At 38.6% G+C, this 22,543-nt stretch overlaps 1 protein-coding gene across 1 annotated transcript in view; it reads left to right on the top strand.

The window, feature by feature from the left end:
* STMN2 (stathmin 2) overlaps positions 1-21,362 on the top strand; it is a 55,437-nt gene extending 34,075 nt beyond the window's left edge. Inside the window, exons 4-5 of the mRNA XM_004047182.5 lie at positions 10,047-10,238; positions 20,017-21,362. Of these exons, the coding sequence (XP_004047230.1) occupies positions 10,047-10,238; positions 20,017-20,076 (252 nt within the window). The 3' untranslated portion in view covers positions 20,077-21,362. The remainder of the gene's footprint in view (positions 1-10,046; positions 10,239-20,016) is intronic.
* Positions 21,363-22,543: the final 1,181 nt, after the last annotated feature.

Raw genomic sequence — 22,543 nt, 5'->3', positions numbered from 1 at the left:
TATTAATCTAGGCAGCTCTGTGAAACAGTACTGTCCAAGGAATATAACGTGAGCCAGGCCGGGTGTGGTGGCTCATGGCTATAATCCCAGCACTTTGGGACGCCGAGGCAGGTGGATCACCTGAGATCAGGAGTTCAAGACCAGCCTGGCCAACATGGCGAAACCCCATCTCTACTAAAAATACAAAAATTCGCAGGGCATAGTGGCGGGCGCCTGTAATCCCAGCTACTGGGGAGGCTGAGGCAGAAGAATTGCTTGAACCCAGGAGGTGGAGGTTGCAGCGAACCGAGATGGTACCATTGCACTCCAGCCTGGATGACAGAGCAAGACTCCATCTCAAAAAAAAAAAGAAAGAAATATAATGGGAGCCATATGTGTATTTTTAAATGTTCTAGAAGCCACATTTTTTAAAATAAAAGAAATATGAAATGAATTTTAGTAAAATATTCTTCACCCAATATATTCAAAACATTATTATTTCAATATGCATGTAATCAATACAGAAGTATTAATGAGCTGTTTCACATTATTTTATTCATACTAAGTGTTTGAAATCCAGTGTGTATTTTACATTTACAACTCATTTCAATTCATGTTAGACATATTCCTAGTGCCTAGTAGCCAAAGGCAGCCAGTAGCACAGATACGGATATTAAAACAGAAAACACCTAGTGAATAATGGGGAAATTTTAGGCCTAAGTTTTTAAAATCCATACCAGATAATTATTCAGATTCAAATTTACTTTGTTTTTTCATATATATTCTTTAAAAATTACATTAATATGGGAACTCAGAAAGTTCAAAAGAAATTTCCATTCTATGGTTTTAGTCTTTACATTGTCAGAACTAATGCAAGTGTGAAGTTTAGGATGTACTGTAAGTAATAGGATCTTCTAAGTCTCATGCCTTCTTCTTCAGCTACCTACTCTGTTTCTATTTCAGTTCCTCACTGTGGGGAGGGGACTTCTCTGAACCTAGGTTTCATCTCTTACTCTCGTTCATGGTAAACAGGTTTTCCTTTGTAGCACCTAGCACAATTAGTAAGTAATTAGTATTTACTGGCATATTAGTATGTATATGCATATGTATTTATTTAACCCTATGTCTTCTACTAGATTATAAACTCCATGAAGATAGAACTTGTCTTTTGTTTAATAGTGCTTGGCAATAGTTATTACTATAAACATTTTTTTTCTTTCTTATTCAACTCCTGTTAGTCATTGCCTGAGTACTACAAATGTTTTTAAGTAAATTAATAAATAATAACTTTCAAGGCCAAATGTGAAAGCGGCAATATATAGCTTGTTTTGATTTTTTATTCCACCCTCCCATCCTAAAACAATTATAGTCACTAAGTTTCCAAATGACATCTGAAATTGCACTAAGGAAATCCTAGTCTGGGCAAAATCACTCAGTCAACGGATATTTATCAAGCACTTACCATTTGGCAGGCCCTTTTCTAGACATAGGGGATACTCATCAAACTTACATTCCAGTGGGGGAGAAAGAGCTAATAAATACATACACAGCGTATTAGATGATACAAAATTAGCAGGACAAAGAGAACTGGGGGTGTGGGGGTGAAAGAAGCTATATTATATGTTATTATTACTATATATAATAATATAATTATTGGACAGTCAAAAAAAAAAACCTCTTGAATAAGACATTTGAAAAGAAGCACAAAGGTAGCAAGGGAGTAAGGCAGGCAGCTCTTCTCTGGGGCCTGAACATTCAAAATGATGAGAGTAGCAGGTACGAAGGCCCTGAAATAGGAATGTATGAGGTGTGTTTGAGAAATAACATGGAGGCCAGCATGGCTGAAGCTGAGAGCAGGGGGAGAGTGGTAGCAACTGAAGTCAGAGGTCACAATTAAGGACTTTGACTTCACATGAAATGGGAGATCATGAAGGATAATAAAGCCATTTCACTACTTTATGTGAATCACAGCATCTTTTTAAAGAAGTATCCTTTTTTTAAAGGGGGAGATGACTAGAAAAATAAATAGTGTTAGATAAATAGAGAAAACAGGAAAACGTTCTAGACTAAGACAGTGATTCCAGAACTAAGGATCCACAGAGGCGAGAATGCAGAAAGTGTGTGTTTCAGAGCAGTGGGTAGACTAAGGGTTTGGACTAGTGGATTTGGATAGGGAGTTGGAGAGTAGCGAGGTGAGATTAGGGAGGGCTGTGAATGCCAGGTTAGTGTGCAAACTCCATTATATAAGCAGTAAGGAGTCACTACAGACTTTTCAAAAATACATACATGTTCCACCTGGCCCACGGGTTAGCAACATTTTCGTTGCCCTGGACCCATTTCCTTCCCAATAAGTTACAGGTTTGTGAAGATTCTACCTAGCAAACATATTACTTTTAAATAAGTATTAATAAATTATCTTACCATGATTATAATCAAAGGAACCTGTAATTGCTAATTATTTCTGATTATTAAAAGATAAGCAGTATTGCACTAAACTGACATAATTCTAACTCAAAGTAAATATACAGATAGACATGGATATAGATGTGAAATATGATTTCTGTTAGGGCTTTTTAAACTTAAAAAAACTTACGAGTTCTCCCCCCTCCCCCTACCCTTAATACCTTGAAGGCCTCTTCGTGGGACTTCAGGGACCCCTTCAGGGAACTATGACCTAGGCTGTATTTGGGGGGGCTTTCTGGATTTATAGCTGGAAGGCTGCCACAGAGGCATCGCCACTTGGGCTCAGATTCACTTTGTGTTCAATGTTTTGGCGATTTCCCCACCTCCCTATTCCATCTGTTGACACTATTGCAGCACTGACCATCTGGTTACTAGGTTGAAGGATACTCCCTCGGGCTCCTTTGAACCAGAATTAATGCTCCAGTGATTAGATAATAGAAGAAGCTTGTCATAAAAAGAATAAGCCCTTTCCCTGCTTTTTCTCCATTCTTTGATTATTGCTGGTAGTCAGTGATGATCATCTCTATGAGTCTATATCAATCTCATCAGGTCAGTTTGAACCTCATCTCTTGAAATCAAAGTTTCCATAATGCAACTGACCCACAAGGGTGAAATGACATGAACGCTTTAACCATCCATTTATCATTTATTCATTCATTCAACCAACATGTATTTAGCAAGAGACAGCAGAGCTAGCATAAATAACTATACATCCCAGTTGGCCCAGGACAACTCCAGCTAACTCTCGTTTTGATACCATTATTAATTATTTCTCTTTACTCTCATAAGTGTTCCACTTTGGACAATCAATTACATGAGCATCCTTAGCAGGGCACAGTGTTTAAGGGCATCTTTAAAATATTGTCTTTAAGAACATGTGGTTAAGAGAATGTCTGTGTTCAAATCCTGGTTCCACCACTTAAAAGCTGTGTGACCTCAAGCAAGTGACTTAATCTCTGTATGTCTTCCTTTGTCGATCTGTAAAATGAGACTAGTAATAGAACTTATGGAGTTAGTGTGAGAATTGGAAGGTTACTCTACAATAAAGACATACAACCGGCATGGTAAAAGGGTTAGCAATTACTATGTGAAGAAGCATCCAGTTTCTGACCTCACAGAGATTATCTAGCAAACTCATGATTTTATAAAGAAAAGAAGTTTCTCATTAACAGAGACTGAAATGCTACCATACAATACGTTGCTTTTTTTTTTTTTTGAGACGGAGTCTCGCTCTGCCACTCAGGCTCAGGCTGGAGTGCAGTGGTGCCACCTTGGCTAATTGCAACCTCCACCTCCCAGGTTCAAGCAATTCTCCTGCCTCAGTCTCCCAAGTAGCTAGGATTATAGGCACCTACCACCACACCCAGCTAATTTTTATATTTTTAGTAGAGACAAGGTTTTGTCATGTTGGCCAGACTGGTCTCAAACTCCTGACCTCAGGTGATCCACCCACCTCAGCCTTCCGAAGTGCTGGGATTACAGGCATGAGCCACCATGCCCGGCCAATATTTTTAAATATTATAAAATATTCTTTATCAAATTGCATAGAAGAAAAGACAGTTTGATAGGTAATAGATATATAAATAGGTCAGGCCAACTAAAAGTGTCCTGAAAAAATTAATATTGTGAAAACAAAAGGATTTTAATGACATTGATAAAATCTCACCCTAAAAGAGATTAAATTAAAAATCACCCTACTTGAACCAGTCCAGTGAGATTTCATTAGCATGCTCTCATTACTGGCATAATCAGCTTCAAAGTCACTAAGCCTCTGAAAGGAAGTTGTGTTGCTTATTCTTAATAAAATGGCATAAAAGTAGATCATTAGTCACCAAACATGATAGACTTACCTTTTCCATTTGTTGGCATCTCACATTGTAGATGGCAATTAAAATGGAATCCAGGGAAAGAGGGGGTGGTTTGTATAGCAATGGATTATGAAACAAAGTACTGGATTATTCACCGCTTGACATTCAGGAAACATTCTGCTCCTTACAGAATATGGCACGTGGGCCACAGAATCTTCCGTGTGCTACCTTCTCAGTGAAGAAGAGCACCCCCACGTTTCTTTTCCTAGGAGCTAACCACAGTAAACCCATTACACGCTTTAGCAGAAGGGCTCATTCTAAAGGTCTCTGGATTTTAATCATTTTAAATTTCCTGTTATGCTTCAGGCTCTTCAACACAAAGTGAATATTGTACTCTTTGGTTTTACATAATTATATTCAATTGTCATATTTCAACAGGACATGATTTGTGACTTTAGATGGGTCGATAATGATTTTCATTGTCAGCAGTAAAGTCACTAATTACAGACACATCACCTAACCTACTTGTGTACAAGCATTTTTGGTACTAGGAGATTTAGTGTCTGATCAACGGTCCTGGATAGCAAGTAATATATCCCCCAAATAATGAAAAGTGACAAGAAAATAAATATGTTTACTTCAGAAATAAATGGAAAATTAGTGCTATCTAAAATGTAGTCTTAAGTCTCATCTGTGTACATAAAGTAAAATGAGTTTTATGTACTAGTTACTCAAATTTATCTTCCACTCCATTTGTATAGTAATTAAACTCTTACACTCAGTAATATACAAATTGGTAATTAACCTCTTTGCAAAATGTTAAAGTGTTCCTAAATGTACAATAAGCCTCCTTCCCTGTCTCATTGTTTTTCGCTTCACGTACCTCTCATGTAATTATTTCAATGATTGAGTTCAGTGTGAGGAGGTTTATGCCTAGAAAAGGTGCTCACCAGTAATGTGCCTCAGTTCCCATAATAGCAAGATCGAGAAGGTTCTTTAGTCTCCCGGAACGTCACGTTGAACCTCTCAGTTCTATATTTTGCCTTGACATTTGCATTATATCAGCTGATCATTGTCTTGCCCTAATTTTCCCTTTTAATATTTTAGTGACCTTCTGTGTTAGGTACAGGTTATTTAGAAGTGTTCCTCCAAGGCCAGATACTTTTTCCTTGAACAGTTTATTTTTAACAACTTTTAGCGATTTTCTCACTTCACCACCCTCCGTTTCATAAGTCCACACAATCACAATTCCTTTCTGCTAATCTGCACAGTCAAGATATAAAGTAAGAATACCTATTTGAACATGTAGTGAGAACTTTAGTTCTCTGCCAAAAATGAAGGAAAATGCTGCCACTTTTATATGTCACATGTTTTTTATTCTACAGCCTCACTCATTTCATGTTATGTTTTAGTGCAGTTTTCTGGACTAACTGCTTATTTTCTCATTGATTAAACTGCCTATTTGCTCATTGGAATTAGAACCAATTTTTTTCCTTGAGGGTCTGACTAGAAGATTAAACTATGTTCATGTGAGAATCAATTTCTACCTAAGAAATGAGTTAGAGCAATTATGGGCAGCAATATCTATCTGGATGCTACACTGTGAAAAAGGAAGCGAGGTTATGCCTTTCTACCCCAATGGGGTAGCAGAGACCTCAGGAACTGAGGGAGATGCCCCCATGGTTATTAGCGCCCCTGAATAATTTGTTCAAAAATTGACTGCTGGACAGGTATCGTGTTGCACGCCTGTAGTCCCAGCTATGCAGGAGGCTGAGGCAAGAGGATCTCCTGAGCCCAGGAATTTGAGGCTATAGTAAACTAAGGTCACACCACTATACTCCAGCCTGAGCAACAAAGCAAGACCCTGTCTCTAAATTTAAAAAAAAAAATGGAATGCTTATGAATAGAGACTAATATAGGAAGTCATAAGTATTTCCTTGGGATAGAATGCTTTCCACCATAATTGACTTGACATCCTGTATTTTTGTATGTGTGGACTTAAGCTTTAAATATTTGAAACACAGACAATTATTAAGTCCTGCAAATGTGTGAGTTGAGATAATAGTGGATATAACATTCCCTTCCAGGGTGTAAGAAAAGGTACCACAGAAGTGAGCAGCCCTGAAGCACAGCCTGGCCCAGTTTGGCAGGTCTCTGTGAGTTAGCAGCAGACTCACGTGACCACACTCTGTACTGCCTTCTGTTTCTGTTTCACCCCATTAATTGTGCTAAAGAAATGCACTTGACACCTATGCTGTGTAATCTCATTTAGCCCCAATAGCTACAAAAGTACTAACCCCATTAAATTGAGTCATTTCAAACTGAGCCAAATGTTGCACTCCAGTAAATGCAGTAGGCATTGGTTATAATGGGAATTCTCCATTATTCATAATGGAAACCACAGGAGTTTGTTCATGCAGATCAAATGTGTCCCACCAAGGCAAGAAGTATGGAAAAGTGGTGTTGCTGTATTACCTTGTAATTTCAAAGCCTTCCCGTCTGAATCTTATTTCCCTGCTGTTTCCTCTTGACTTTGGTTCTTTCACAAAGGAAAATTAAGAACGCAAATATAAACATTAAGTTAAAACACAACTGAACAAAGTGCCAAACTTAATTGGAGCATCTGAAAATGAAACATTAGGCAGTTGCAGTGGCCTCTTGATAATAATTCATAGTAACTCTCTGTAAGCTGATCCTGTCTGAAGAGCAGCAGGCACAAGGCCCCTGGCCATGAAGTCCATCTCAAAGGACCAGGCTCAGCAAAGCAGGATGCAAACCCAGGCTTTCCAAATACCAGGTTGGGGCTCATGTCACTGTGCCACAGGAGCTTCTGTAGAAAGGCTACTTGAAAAAAGTGGCCATTAAAAATCCAGGTGGATCCTATCTAGGGCAGTGTTGGAAACACTGATCTATGGGAGGAGGAGCAGGAAGGAATTGTTTAACCACTGAGCAGAAATGTTACATTGCTACCTGCCTTTAGCAGCTGTGGCTGATGGGTACCAGCTGCTAAGAAGAGCATTACCTAACAGTGTATTAAGATAGAAAAATGATTTTAAAGCACTGCACTTAGAGAATGTTGAAGTTTTACTTTGCTTTATTTTGATTTGTTTGGTTTGACTTTGTCTCCTGGAGCATCCTCCATGGATTTCTGTTCATTACAAGAGAAACCTAGGGCTCTAACCCAGTTCCTAATTCTTGGACACACTGCACCCTTGTTTTGTGATAATCCAGCCTTCTTCCTCGAGAAGGTTTGCTGGACTGGAGGTTACATGTATTGAATTTTCTAAAATGAAGGTGCAAAGCTGTCTCCTCTTATTTCTTTGTGGTGCTCACTTGACTGTGAGATTTCCTATCGATACAGCCCAAGTCGGTGGGCATGCATGAGGTGGGGATGAGGGAGTTAGGAAGGACTTGGACTCTCATCAACCATCAGGATCCCTGAATCCACTAATTGTTCATAATCAAAGAAGTTTGAACAAATACTTCACACACATGAAATTACCAAAATTTTACATTTGAGTTGTTATACCAGTAAGTCCAGTTGCCATTATCTCCTTGTCACAAGCGTCTTAAATTTTGCTTTTGATAATAATGATTACCACTCATTCAGTACTAACTTACTTGATATTAGACACTGCATTAAATACCTTGCAAACATTATTTTGTTTGATCCTGACAACCACATGAGATAGGTACTATTCTTATCCATATACAAAAAAAATTAATTTCATGAAGACTTTTCCCAGAGAGAGAAACTTTAAATATTTACACACACACCTCTCTCCCTGTAACAATTCCGTAGTCCTGATAACAGCAAATAAGCAAAGTCTATGTAGGATGCTTTACCAACAGTCCCACCTAGAGGCAGGAGAGTGAACCAGCTAGAAAATATTTTATTCATATTTCTTCCAGAAAGGCTCCATTGGAGTTTGAACTCAATTTATGTTATAATTTTCTTATTATTTTTGTATTGGTTTTCCTGAAACAAATACAAAGTAAGAAAGCATTGGTTCCACTAAAAATGTCCTAAAACCATCCAAGCACAGTGGTTCACACCTATAATCCCAGTACTTTGGGAGGCTGAGGTGGGTGGATCACTTGAGCCAGGAGTTCAAGACTAGCCTGGCCAACATGACGAAACCTCATCTCTACTAAAAATACAAAAATTAGCAGGGTGTGGTAGCACACACCTGTAATCTCAGCTACTCAGGAAGCTGAGACATGAGAATCGCTTGAACCTCAGAGGCAGAGATTACAGTGAGCAGAGATCACGCCACTGTACTCCTGCCTGGGTGACAGAGTGAGACTCTATCTAAAAAAAATAAACACATAAATAGTAAAATGTCCCGAAACCATTATGGGGTTAAAGCAAGAGGCAGGGCTGGTTCCCAGGATTTTCTGTCTAATCTCCAGTGAGCCACAGACCTATTCCTGATCAACTTCAGAATAAACACATCAGTAAAGATGTGTAAGGCTGTCTGACTTTCCCATTTCTGTAGAATTTTATTTGAAGAGAAGTTTCTCCTTTCTCCAGGCCCCATATTGTTTATACAAAAAGACCTTGCCAGTAAATGTCCACAACCACTACCATCAACTAAAATGTTTTCCCACTAATGCTTTCAATGGTAATCAGTATTTAACAGGGCACTCAGGATTATTTTTTGATCAACCATTGTTTTGATATTCCCACTTATAATTACTCCTGTGAAGGATCGCCTCGGGGCATCAGCTGATCCTGAGAAATTATCCAGAAGCCATGAGTGTGTAATAATTTAGTCTTAAACCTAAATAGGTCAGTATTGGGTGGGACTTTTCTCAGCTGCATAACGGGGAGAATAAAAAGAATATGGAAAGAAGTTACGTAACACATCCTGGGTCACAAACAGAGGTAAGACTTGAACACAGGCCTGACATCAAAGCCCATGCCAGTATGACTTACAAAAGGTAGACTGGACTACCTGCATTTGAGTCACTAGTGATGCTTATCACTGGGCCTCACCAAAGAACCTTGGAATCAGAATCTTTGGAGGTAGATGCCAGGAACCTGCATTGTTATCAAGTGCTCCAGTGATTACCATTCACTGTACAGAGCCAAACAGCCTCCTGATGCTGGAAGAAAATTACAGTGCTCAAAGTGCAGGGCAGGGTGTACATCTGGATCTAAATCACTGAGCAACCACAGGGTTTCAAGAGAGGGTCAAAACAAGGACTTTCTGCTCTCTGTGGCCAAGGGGACACTAAGTTTGCACTGTTCTCAGATCTCCGAAGAGACTTTGGTGTATGGGGGATAGGGAGGGGGGAAGGGGGTGTGAAATAAAAGGAGAAAGTGAATTTGATTATTTGATTGATGAAAATTGAAAAGCTTATTGTAGGGCCTAGCCTACAGTTGATGAAAAAACAATGGATCAGAACTTGTCTCAGTCCTCAACCGTTTTCCTCAGGCTTTGGTTGAATATTGCCATCCTGTAATTCATTATAGCATTTTCTGTTGCATAAATGCGTAGCAACAAAGTCTTTTTTTAAAAAAATTTGTAACTCCTCAATGAGGATTAAATGCTTCTTCTTCTAAGACAGTCCGAAATATACTCACAGCTGAAAATTCAGCTAACCGCGTTTCCCAACTAGCCACATTCAATAGAAAACTCTCAGCCATGCAGATGAGTACAGACTTGACAATAGTGCTCAAGGCTGGGAGTACTATTCATCTGAAAAGAATGCTCCCTCCAATTGGTGGGCCGTTATTCTGCTAGGTTTGTGTTTGGATAATTATAAGATGGCTATGTTTTTCTTCCCCAGTCTCAGGAGGCCCAGGTGCTGAAACAATTGGCAGAGAAGAGGGAACACGAGCGAGAAGTCCTTCAGAAGGCTTTGGAGGAGAACAACAACTTCAGCAAGATGGCGGAGGAAAAGCTGATCCTGAAAATGGAACAAATTAAGGAAAACCGTGAGGCTAATCTAGCTGCTATTATTGAACGTCTGCAGGAAAAGGTAATCTCAGCAGAGTCCTGAGCAGATGGATATATTCATATGCAGCACAGCTGGGTGAACTTCCATATGCCTGAGCACAGAGACTAAGTCAAAATTTGCTGCAGGTGTGAGGACAACTAACTCCCATGGGCAGGGTCTCACAGTGTAGCATTGAGTTAGCAGGAGGTGCAACATGGTAGAGAAATGGGAATCCAACATGAAAGCTGCAATTTTGTCAAATTTTCCCATGGTGAGTGGATTCAGGGAGGCTGATTCATGCTTTTGAAATGTGTAAGCCTTTTATACAAGCCTCACGAGGCAATCTGTAGGAAAAATGTTACACTGGAAATAGTAATGTGTATATATTATATTGATATAAAGTATAAATAACATTTGATTTAATATTTGTTTAATATATGACATTAAATATATATTTAATTAAAATATTAAATTAGAAAAATATATTTGTCAGAAAAGGCCAGGGTATTTATGAACACTGGTAAGCCCATGCTAGGGTATAATAGCATCACATGAGACCATAGCAAAGATTAGCTCACAGGGGATGTTTCATCCAGTTCTGGTATCCTGGTGCCCTTCTCTTCAACAACCTAAACATATATTCATTCCCATGCGTCAGGAGGAGCTGTGCTGGAGTTCTTCTGAAAAATGCTGTCTTTCACTTTTGTGCTCTCTATGCTGTCTCCCACCTATCCCCTCAAAAAACCTTTCCTTTGAAAATATACAGTATAGCTGTGAGTAGTTTAGCTGTGTCCGTTTCCAGAAATTGGAATAAGCATTGAGAAATGGGATGTTTCAGAAAGACGCCTCAATCCTTTTCTGAGCAGTCAGTCACCCTTCCCGCCAGTAGCAAGTGCCTTTGTGTGATAGGCATTGGAGATGCAGAGCAAAACAAGAGTGTGCCTGTCATCGGAGCCCTGAGAGTTTAATCAGATGAGCCTCCTGTTTTCTGACTATTTCTCAGAGTTTCATGTCTTCTGTTAGAGATGGCCCTTCTCATCTAAGGTTCAAAAAACCTTATCCTGAAGCTCTGATGATTCTGTTTTCATTCTCAGTCTCTGACTGCAAATATCCAGCTAGAAACAAAGGAAATCAGGCATGAAAACTTTTAAAGATATAATTGCATGGAGATCTTCATTTGTGCTCTTGAGGAATTTTTGAAAGCATTGCTGGGGAAGGGTGTGTGGGCTCTGATGCAGCAGTAAGACACTGAGGCTCTCAGAGGTCCGTGGACGAGTACTGCTGACTTGGGCAAGAGCCGGAATAGTTACCTGATGCCTTATCCGAAACATGAAAGTTCGGATTAAATTTGTATTTATAAGCTAGTGTTTTTATACTCTCAGAACAATGTCATTGCATTTCACCCAAGTGAGTCAAGTCACGATTTGGAAGAGGCAACAGAATTTGGCTCTCTCCAGGTGATTTATGGCGGTATAGGAACACATGTTTTACTCAGATTCAGGAGACCAAAGTTCCATTTGCTAAAGTTTACTCCCTTGACCTTGAACCAGTCAGTCTTCCTCCATCTGCCACCACTTTGCACTTCTCTAGATAACTAAGGATGTTCCTGCTTGACCAGTGCTCATAACACGGACAGCAGAGGGCCACTGTGTGATCTCTTTGAGATCACTGTGACTCAACCTTCATCTCACATCCTAGGCCCTAAAAAAATTAAGTGAAGTTGCTAGGAAAGGTACCTGCTGATCTTATTGCAGCATTCTCAATTAGGCCTCAATGCAAGATTTATATCACTGGCAGTCCTGGAGCATTTTTGTTTTTCAAATTACACATACCCAAACACAGGGCATAGCCTCCTTTTTTGTTTGTTTGTTTTTTTGAGATAGAGTCTCGCTGTGTCACCCAGGCTGGAGTGCAGTGGCACGATCTCAGCTCACTGCAACCTCTGCCTCCTGGGTTCAAGTGATTCTCATGTCTCAGCCTCCCAAGTAGCTGAGATTACAGGCGTATACCACCACGCCCAGCTAATTTTTGTATTTTTAGTAGAGACAGGGTTTTGCCGTGTTGGCCAAGCTGGTCTCAAACTCCTGACCTCAAGTGATCCACCCACCTCGGCCTCCCAAAGTGCTGGGATTACAGGTGTGAGCCACCGTGCCCAGCCAGGGCATATCCTTCTTGATTTCAATTGTAAAATAGTTCAAAAAATTTCCACATTTTATCTAATATTTCCAGAAGTGCTAGCTTTTAACGGACCATTTTTTTCCTCTGTGTGTTTTTTCTCTTCACCCAGCCCAGCCATGCTTAGCTCATTTTTGTACTCTTTCCACTCCCAACCAAATTTAGTGCCCTCCCCCATACATACATACATGTACATCTGCACACCACTTTTCCTGCAAATAATCAACCCAAAGAGTGCTTAAAATTCCTGACATCAACCCACAGAATCTCCAAGGATGGGACCCAGCATCCATACATTTTGAAAACTCTCCATATAGTTCCAATATGCAACCAGATTTGAGAACTAGTGGTTTGTAGCCTGTTCTGATTTAAATCTCAGCTGTCAGCAGTCTATCCCATGTCACATAATGCTGCCCAGATAAATTCTAGGACCACATTTTTTTCTGGTATTTCATAGCTAATGAGGTGCTTTTCAAATCTAATAGGATCTTTGGCCAGTGTCAGTCAAGATCTTTTATCTCCTCAGTAAAGAGGAAATACCATATTTACTTTGATTTGATGTATATCACATAGGTGGATTTAATACAAAATTTTGGTTTACATATTGTGAATGTGTTTGTGTATACCAAAACTACTTTGCTTTTTCCTAAAATAAGACAAAGTTTTATATTAGAAGTAATATTTAGCATTTTGTTTGAATGAAGTTACTCCTATTAAATTAGAAATTTAAAAGAGGGTCAGTAATAACAGTAAAGCCAAAAGGCATGACACTGCCAACGTAACATAAGCTGCTCTGAAATCTACCATATCAAAAGATAATTATGCTGGGCATGGTGGCTCACATCTGTAATCCCAGCACTTTGGGAGGCCAAGGCAAGAGAATTGCTTGAAGCCAGGAGTTCGAGACCAGCCTGGGAAATATAATGATACCTTGCCTCAAACAAAAATTCAAACATTAGCCAGCAGTGGTGGCACACTTGTAAAAATGCCTGTAGTCATAGCTACTTCAGAGGCTGAGATGAAAGGATTGCTTGGGCCAAGGAGTTCGAGACTGCACTCCAACCTGGGAAATATTGTGCCACTGCACTCCAACCTGGGAAACAGAACGAGACCCTGTCTCTAAAATAAAAAGAAAAAAAAAGATGACCACTTCTGAAATGACACCTATCAATGAGTTAATCATTCAATGAATATATATTGAGTCCCTACTATATGCTTAGGAACCTTTGTAATATCATTACCAACCATGTCTTTCCCAATACAGACAATACAAAATTCAGCAATAAATAATATAGCACCAACAATTAGAGAATAAGACAACATGTAGTATGGTCCAATATAGACAGTAAATACAAAGACACTGAATAATATCAGTAAAAGTAAATTCACATCAAGGTCACTACACCATGCGCCCACCCTTATGATAGCCCTCACTGGCCCTATCAATTAAGCAAGAGACATGATACAACTCTGTGCAAGCTTTTCCACAATCTGCCTACCATTCAGCACTCAGTCTCTCTTCCCTTCAATTAAGAGAATTGAGCATTCAAGCATATTTTCACCATGATGCCCATAATGACATCATAGTGACATCTTCAATATCACTGACTGATAAATTCTCAGAAACCCCTCAGAGCCCCAGCCATGTTAGCTCAAAGCCTTTAGCTAAAACTGAAAGCCTAAAGCAAAAGCAGCCCTGGCTGCACTTCGGAATCTACTGGACAGCTCTTTAAGGGATTCTGATTTAATGTCTGGAATAGGGCCAAGAACCTTGTATTATTTTAAAGGCTCACTAGTAGGCTCTAATATTTAGCCGTGGTTGAGAACCACTGTGCTAAATGTTTCTTAAATATGCTTTGTGATGTCATCATAAATTATATTTTAGTATTTTTTGTCTTTGTTGCATAAGTGTTCTTTCTTCCTCCAAAGAAGAATGTTACACTCATTTCTTATTTCAGTTTCCTGTTTTCATAGCACCTCATCTTAACACTCCAGGCTATTATATAGAAAAGAATCAAATGTGGAGAAGGCTGTGGGAGAAGGGATGCCTGTGCCACAAAGGCCTGCATTAGGCTGACCTATTGATGTCATATCCAGGACTCAAAAGACTAGTCTGTGGATTATGACTGGTTAAGTTAAAAATATTCTTATTCTTAGAGTGGTATGAGAAGCAGAAAGAGAGAGAAACAGAGAAGGGGAGGAGAGGGGAAGAGAGGAAGAGGAGAGAAAGGAAAGAGAGAGGGGGAAACACCTGTTCTTGACATACAGGAATGATTCAAGACACTTTCTTCCTCCCCTGATGTGTCCCTTTCTCCCCTAACGCACTACGCAGCATCCTGCAGAAAATTCACCACCTGACCCTTTTAGGAACCCTGAGTAGTAGGAGCGCCAAATGACCCAATCAAGAATTGCAGTGAGACAGTTAGTTTTGAAAAATCAGTTAAAGCAGGTATAATCATTTTAACAACAATACATCTATTCACTAAACATATAATCTTAATGTCAAATATTTAAGTGTAAACTTATTGACCAATCTTTTGATGTAGTTGGGCCCAATACCTTTTCCAAAAATTGATCAGTTAATGGGGGTTCTATGGGGGTTTCTTTTCTTGCCATTATTCACACTTATGTCACATTAGCTATGATTTGCAGTTTTAATTTCTTTAAAATTGAGTAGGGACTAAAGACATCTGCAAAATAACCTGGATATAGACTTTTTACAACTTTTCCATAGCTTTTATAGTTGACTCGCCCAGTATCTACTAAATACTTCACTTTCTCACGTATTTCCAAAGGTTTCTCTCCACCCTCACAATTTTCCATTAATGTAGTATTTAATTAAATTAGATAGTTAAATTTTCAAATGCAAATTGCTAAACAGGTGTGGAAATACCATTGGCTATAATCAAGCATATAACACAACCAGTTGAGAAGGAAAGTATGTGGCGATATTAGGGAAGAGCCCTTTCCTCTCAAGCAATTCAGCATTTAGGAACCATCAGACAGCAGGACGATGGAAGGAACAGAGAGGGTTAACATGGCAAGTTACTGAAGAGGACTTCTACTGAATCTTGTTGAATTCCCCCACTTAATCCAGATTGTATCATATCTTCTTTCTTCTGTAATTCTACCATATCATCTTAGTCAATGCCAAGACTTCTGAGCTCATAACATGGTAACAAATACCAAAGGAGCTTTCAGTATTGTTTAGAAAGGAGAGAAGCAAGTAACCCAGACAAACTTGACAACTGCTTTCCCCTATCCAACCATGAAGTACAGTACTTAGGAAATAAAAGAAATTGCTTCACTATAATTCATCATTTCACTTCTAATATCTAGAAAATGTCAAATGAAAATACTATAGCCATATTTTAGTGGCAATAGTAGCACATAATATGATGCAACTTAAAATGATAAAAATATTTTCAGGGAATAAGATTCTGTGATTCTTTCCCTAAGAGGTAATTTTGATAATATGTACCTGTTTTGTAAATGTCAATAGTCTTGGGGATACAGGTGGTGTTTGGTTACATGGAAAAGTTCCTTACTGGTGATTTCTCAGATTTTAGTGCACCCAGTACCCAAGCAGTGTACACTGTACCCAATATGTAGTCTTTCATCCCTCGCCCCCACTCCCAAACTTCCCCCACAAGTCTCTAAAGTCCATTATATCACTCTTATATCTTTGCATACTCATAGCTTAGCTCCCACTTATAAGTGAGAACATATGATAGTTAGTGCTCCATTCCTGAGTTACTTCACTTAGAATAATGGCCTCCAGCTCCACCCAAGTTGCTGCAAAAGACACTATTTAGTTCCTTTTTATGGCTGAGTAGTATTACATGGTGTATATATACCACATTTTATTTATCCACTTGTTGGTCGATGGACACTTACGTTAGTTCCATATCTTTGTAATTTCAAGTTGTGCTGCTATAAGCATGCATGAGCCTGTGTCTTTTTCATATAATTACTTCTTTTCCTTTGGGTAGATACCCAGTAGTGGGATTGCTGGATCAAATGATAGTTCTACTTTCAGTTCTTTATGTTTTCCATAGTGGTCATACTAATTTACATTCCCATCAACAGTGTAAAAGTGTTCCCTTTTCATCACACCCATGCCAACACCTATTGTTTTTTTGACTTTTTAATTACGGCCATTCTTGCAGGAGTAAGGTGGTATTTCATTGTGGTTTTAATTTGCATTTCCCTGATGTTGACAATATTTAACTCTTTAGTTATAGATTTCAGCTATTATCAATTTACACCTATTGCATTCTTCTCATCTTTTGTTTTCTTGTGATTCTGATGCACAAATATCATTTGTGCAACCACTTACTATTGAACATGTCTGATGAATGAATAATGAAATAGGAAAAGGGATTAAAACTAGCCTTTATTAATTGTTTGCTATAGGCCAGACATTTTTGGATGTACTATCACATTTCATCCAAACAACAACCTAAAAGAAAATACTGTGATTATCCCCATTTCACATCTAAGGAACCTGGTCTTTAGGAAGATTAAGTCATTTGGCCAAGATCACAAGTAGACCACAGAGACTAGATTTGAATGCAAGTCTGTTTGACTCCAAACCTTTTTACTATCTGCCCATGACCCCTGATCACCAACATCTCAATGTATGAACATGTGCTTTCTTAGCTCACACAGCTCACTCCTGACCCCTCTTTTATATTGCAAGTGCATAGTCATTAGTAAAAAGAAGGATTTTTGATGATACTGACCTCATCTTGAATTTAATTAGACTCATATGACAGAATTCCATAGATGGAATTGACATCCTAGGTCATATAGTCCAAGTCCTTGTTTATATTTGATACCTAGTGAGATTAAAGGGACATTAAAAAGTAAAGAAAGAAAAGACCCCATATTTCTTACCTTCCAGTAGAGAAATCTTTCTATGAAATCAGAGGAAAGAATTAGAGGACCAGAATTTTTCCTAAAATCAACTTTCATACATCTTTTTTCATATAAAAGGCATAGTTGCATACAATGCTAAAATATTGTATTACATTTCCTTTATATTGATGGGAGGAAGGGGGTAAATTGCAGAAAACATTGTAAATTTAGATATGCTTGGGCCTCTGACAGTGCCTAGCAAATATCAGGAGCTCAATAATGAAATAAATATTATCAAAGAGTAGTCTTCTTGATGAACCTTCTCTGAGTATCACAACTGCCTTAGGAACCTCTAGATTCAAGGTCTAGTAATTGCAAACAGTGAGCTGATAAGAAAAACAGACTGTGTGGGAAATTACATGCTTCCTGCATGACTGCCTTTTGTTCTCCCACATTTTGATATAAAGTCACATTAACAGTTCATGAGTAAATATTCGATAATGTAATGTATGTAAAGTGTTCAAATAACAGAGTGACTAAAATGCCTGAAAACAAATAATTTTTAATTAGAAACATAATTATTTATTTTCTCTTTTTCCACATTATCTCAAGCTCACAAATTATATTTATTCTTTCCTATGGCAAAATCCATTTTGTTAACACTAATTTTGAGTTTAACAAGAAGTGTACTCCAAAGTAGCCTAATAATACTAATTATAATGTTTCCTGCTATGTTATCAATTTGAATTTATATGAATCTTTAGACCTGAGGCTTCTTTTTCCTAGCATAGTGATGGTCTGGGCTTTTTCTCAATTTTTGCCAGAGCTCAGCTCTCACTAATTAGTTTCTTTCTGCATGAGAAAAAGATTTTGCTTCATCTTTTTCCTTATAATAGCAGAACAAAAAGAAGAATCAGCTGCATCCATGCTGATTTCCCCTGTGACATTTCCAAACAGGATTTGATTTCTCTATGCATGTCTTTTTCCTTCTCTTCATGGTTTTTGAACACATACAAAAGCTCATTTAAACCAATTAAATAAAATTGTTTTTAATCTCTTTCTCTAGAGTCAACTTCCTGCTTACTCCAACTCTGTATCTTTGAAGGAAGTATAGGGTGGTCTATGCCTTTTTTCTCCCAGAATCTACACTTGAAAAGACACATTTTTCCACGCAACTATAAAATGTTCTCCTCACTCAACATTGAAATTGTATAGCAGTGATTAAGAGAGTGAGCTGTAGAGCCAGGTTCCCAGGGTTTAAATCCCACTTGTTGGTATCATGAAGATGGGCAAGTTACTTACCCTTCCTGTGTTTCAGTTTCTTCATCTGCAAAATGGGGACAATAATAGAATGTCCACTGTAAGATTATTGTGAGGATTAAGGGAATTAATACAGGTAAAACCTGTACTGATGCAGGTCTGGTACACATTAAGTGCCTAATAAATATTCAGTATTATAATATAAAGAACCCTATAAGTGTAGACTCCTTGAGATTAACAGAGTTTAATAAGTTTTACTTTATAGCTGGTCAAGTTTATTTCTTCTGAACTAAAAGAATCTATACAGTCTCAATTTCTGGAGCTTCAGAGGGAAGGAGAGAAGCAATGTAAGCAACATTCTACAGAAATATAAATAATACTACTAATAATTAGCATCTTAAAATTTCAATTCAATGAACATTGATTTAGCACCGATGATATATGCAAGACAGTTTGATTTTAATCATCTGATGTATAGCCACATACTAAAAAATACTGATTTTAGTCATCTGATGTATAGCCATGTACTAAAAAATACTTCCTCCATCAGTTCCCTCCTCAGGAAGTTCAGTTCCCGCCTCAGGAAGTTCAGTTCCCAACCCAAGGCTAGTACCTTGGTTCCTTATGTAAATAAACATCCACCAATTACATGCTATCTGCAAAGCATTCTGCTAGGCCCTGCAAATGGAAGAAAAAAATGATAAAACATAGTCCAGGCCCTCAATGAGCTTACAGTCAAATATAATAGAGGAGACAAGAACAGAGAGGCTCATAATACAACTAGAATAAAATGACTGCTGAATAAAAGGAAAGATTTATGCAGGTGTTCAAATGGAAAGTGAGATAAGTTTGCAGGTTAGTCTTTGCAGTCTCATAAAAATCTTTATGGAGAAAAGGACAATGGTCATAGGGCTTAAAGGGTAAGTTTATAATCCTGACCAGTGGAGATGAAAGACTAGCATTGAAAATTGCATGACAAGACAATTCCATTAAACTGAAACATCAAGTGTGTGTAGGAAAAGATGGGGGTTATGACTGGAAACGTCACTTGGACTGCAATTATGAAGGGCCTTGACAAACAGGTCAAGAGTTTAAGAAGCAGTATAGAAAGTCTTCGTCCTGGATCTAGCCCTCCCAGAGTGTCCATCAGGATTATAAAGTCCTTAAAATATTAGTCAAAAGGAACGACATCATTAGAAATGATAGAGAAACAATAATGTGATGTTTTATTACCTTTCTCTGGATTTATACTCTGATCCTAATATTCAAAATTATCCTAATAACATGAACTTTTGGTCATAGTTTTAAACAAAAACAGTGTTAAATATATTTTTTAAAACACGATAAGTCTTGTAAGATCTTTTCTAACATGACATTTTGCAGGGCCCATATTTTCCTCTCTTCTGAAATGGGAAAATTCATAAAAGTAGACACCAAACTGGGTTACTTCTAGTCAAGCGCATGGTACGCAAAGGACCAGACAAAAAGGGCCTGTGACATTTCTTCTTCCTTTTGTGTTTTTTAGGAGAGGCATGCTGCGGAGGTGCGCAGGAACAAGGAACTCCAGGTTGAACTGTCTGGCTGAAGCAAGGGAGGGTCTGGCACGCCCCACCAATAGTAAATCCCCCTGCCTATATTATAATGGATCATGCGATATCAGGATGGGGAATGTATGACATGGTTTAAAAAGAACTCATTACAAAAAAAAAAAAAAAAAAAATCAAAAATTAAAAAAAATCAATGCGGTCTCTTTGCAGAATGTTTTGCTTGATGTTTAAAAAATACCTTGGATCTTATTTTGTAAATACTTACATTTTTGTTAAAAAATACAAGTATTGCATTATGCAAGTTATTTCATAATCTTACATGTCCTGTAACAGGCTTTTGATGTTGTGTCTTTCCACTCAAATGAATTTGCTAGGTCTGTTCTTTTTGAAGCTCCCCATGTCTAACTCCATTCCAAAAGAAAAATGAGGTCAGTAGACAGTCTATGGTGCTAGAAACCCACCATTGCCTAATGACCTAGAAGGCTTTGTTGTCTCTGAGCTTGACTAAGACCATACCTAGATCACAGGTATTATGACTCCACATGAACCTTCACATTTGTTCGCTCATAATCTACTTACCGCCTAAAAACTACAAAACCAGGCTAAGAAATACCACCAGTCATAGCATTTACTTCTGCTTCTCCTGGATTATGTGCTACAAATGTGCTTTGGCTTTAGAAAGGGATGGATGAGAAGACAGACCTGAGACCAATCTGGGTAGAAGCAAAAAGTTGAACCTTTTAAAGTGCTGAACACAAATCCAAATTCGAATGGTTCAAGCAGCCATGAAATCGCTCTTCATAAAGTGGGCTTAATTCTCTAGTTTAAGTTCTTTTGATGGAATGAATTAATTAATGTGTCAGGTGGCTTATTTGTGGATGCCATGATTGATGATGTTCATTTTAAGCTCTTACCTATAGTACAAGTACATGATGCTACTGAATATTTTTCCACTTGGAAACTGTGAGCTGGTTGTTGCATTAAAACACACATACAAACAAAATCAAAAACACTGCGGACTTTCACTCAAGCTGGTCTTTCTTCCCCAGTGTAAGGCAATCCTGCCTACTAACAACACCAACAACAAAACACTCCATCTGTGAAGCTGACGCAGTTAAGGGGGCTAGGCAGGGCATTTGTGCCAACTAAGAATCACCAGATACCCACCATAAGTACCTATCGCAGTTTTGAAGTCGTTTCTCCCCAACTCCCAACTCCTGAAGGTTGCTGCCTGCATATTTACTCTTCATTAGTGCTATTTTCCTGTATGTCATTGTGAGCAAGCTGTGATTAATAAAGAATTGGAGTTCTGTGAACTAATAAAGGTTTGGTCTGTTCTCTTGCCTCTTCATGTGTCTGACCCTGGAGTTCAGATTTTAAAAGGGCAGCCACTGAATTAGACAATCTTACAAGCAAAGAGATAATAAGGAGAGTTTGAAGGAAACCAGTGCCCTGCTGAGTCATTTCCCTTTGGGAACAGCAGGCCGCATCTCTTTTCTCTTGCCCTCTGATGGGCCAACATTGTGGGAGAGGTCTTCAATCTGCTCCCTTTAAAAACATACAGGACTGAACAAGATACCACAAAATTCAGACTGATAATTCTGAGGAAGTGAGCCCTTTTCAAAACATTGAAGGTTCCTGGCATTATCTCAAGTTCTCCCCTGTGGCCCACAGAACGCCTCCCCCAGCCTAGGCCGTCTGTTAAGATGTGATCCCTGACGTACTGCTGAATTTTGTACTGCCAATAAACACACTGCACACATGGGCGCAGCAGGGTCCTGTCAGTGACCCAGATAGATCTTACAGGACCAAAGGAACCACATCCAGTTTTAGCAGAAAATCATAAATAATTGAAACCACACAGATTTGTGAATAAGTACAGTGGGCTATGGTCCATGGGAGTTCTAACAAGCCAAGTTTAGGGTTGCGGCCACCTGGTCTCTATTTTGAATATCCTTTAATATTTGTGGGAATCTAATACTGCTACAAACAATGCCTGAGCTTGATGTGAAACACATGAGCTTCCAATGAGCATGAAATGAGTTGTCTCTTCATAATGGTTTTATATAGCTTAGTTTGGAAAACATTACCCGAATTACTCATTGGGTGAGACCCTATGATAAATTCTGGAAACATGAACATGAATGACCACAAGAAGCTCATAGTCCAGTAGCTTATTTGGGCCCCATAACAGTAAACATGATATGTTGGTCAGCCCTCTGCAGCATATTGGGGGAAAATGGATCATTTCTAAGAAGTTTCTGAAATATTAGAAATATTTGACAAACTTCTCATAGTACTTTGTATGAGAACTGAAACTGCTGACCAGTCCAGCTGCCTAATCTCAAAGATGAAGAAGCAGGCCGGGCACGGTGGCTCATGCCTGTAATCCCAACACTTTGGGAGGCCAGGGCAGGCAGATCACTTGAAGGGAGGAGTTCGAGACCAGCCTGGGAAACAAGGTGAAATATCTTTTCTACAAAAAAAATACAAAAAGTAGCCAGG

Source organism: Gorilla gorilla, chromosome 7 (genome assembly GCF_029281585.2).
Source record: "Gorilla gorilla gorilla isolate KB3781 chromosome 7, NHGRI_mGorGor1-v2.1_pri, whole genome shotgun sequence".
NCBI classification, from domain to species: Eukaryota; Metazoa; Chordata; class Mammalia; order Primates; family Hominidae; genus Gorilla; species Gorilla gorilla.
The sequence above is the reverse complement of the archived record's forward strand: the minus strand, read 5'-3'. Positions and strand labels throughout refer to the sequence as shown.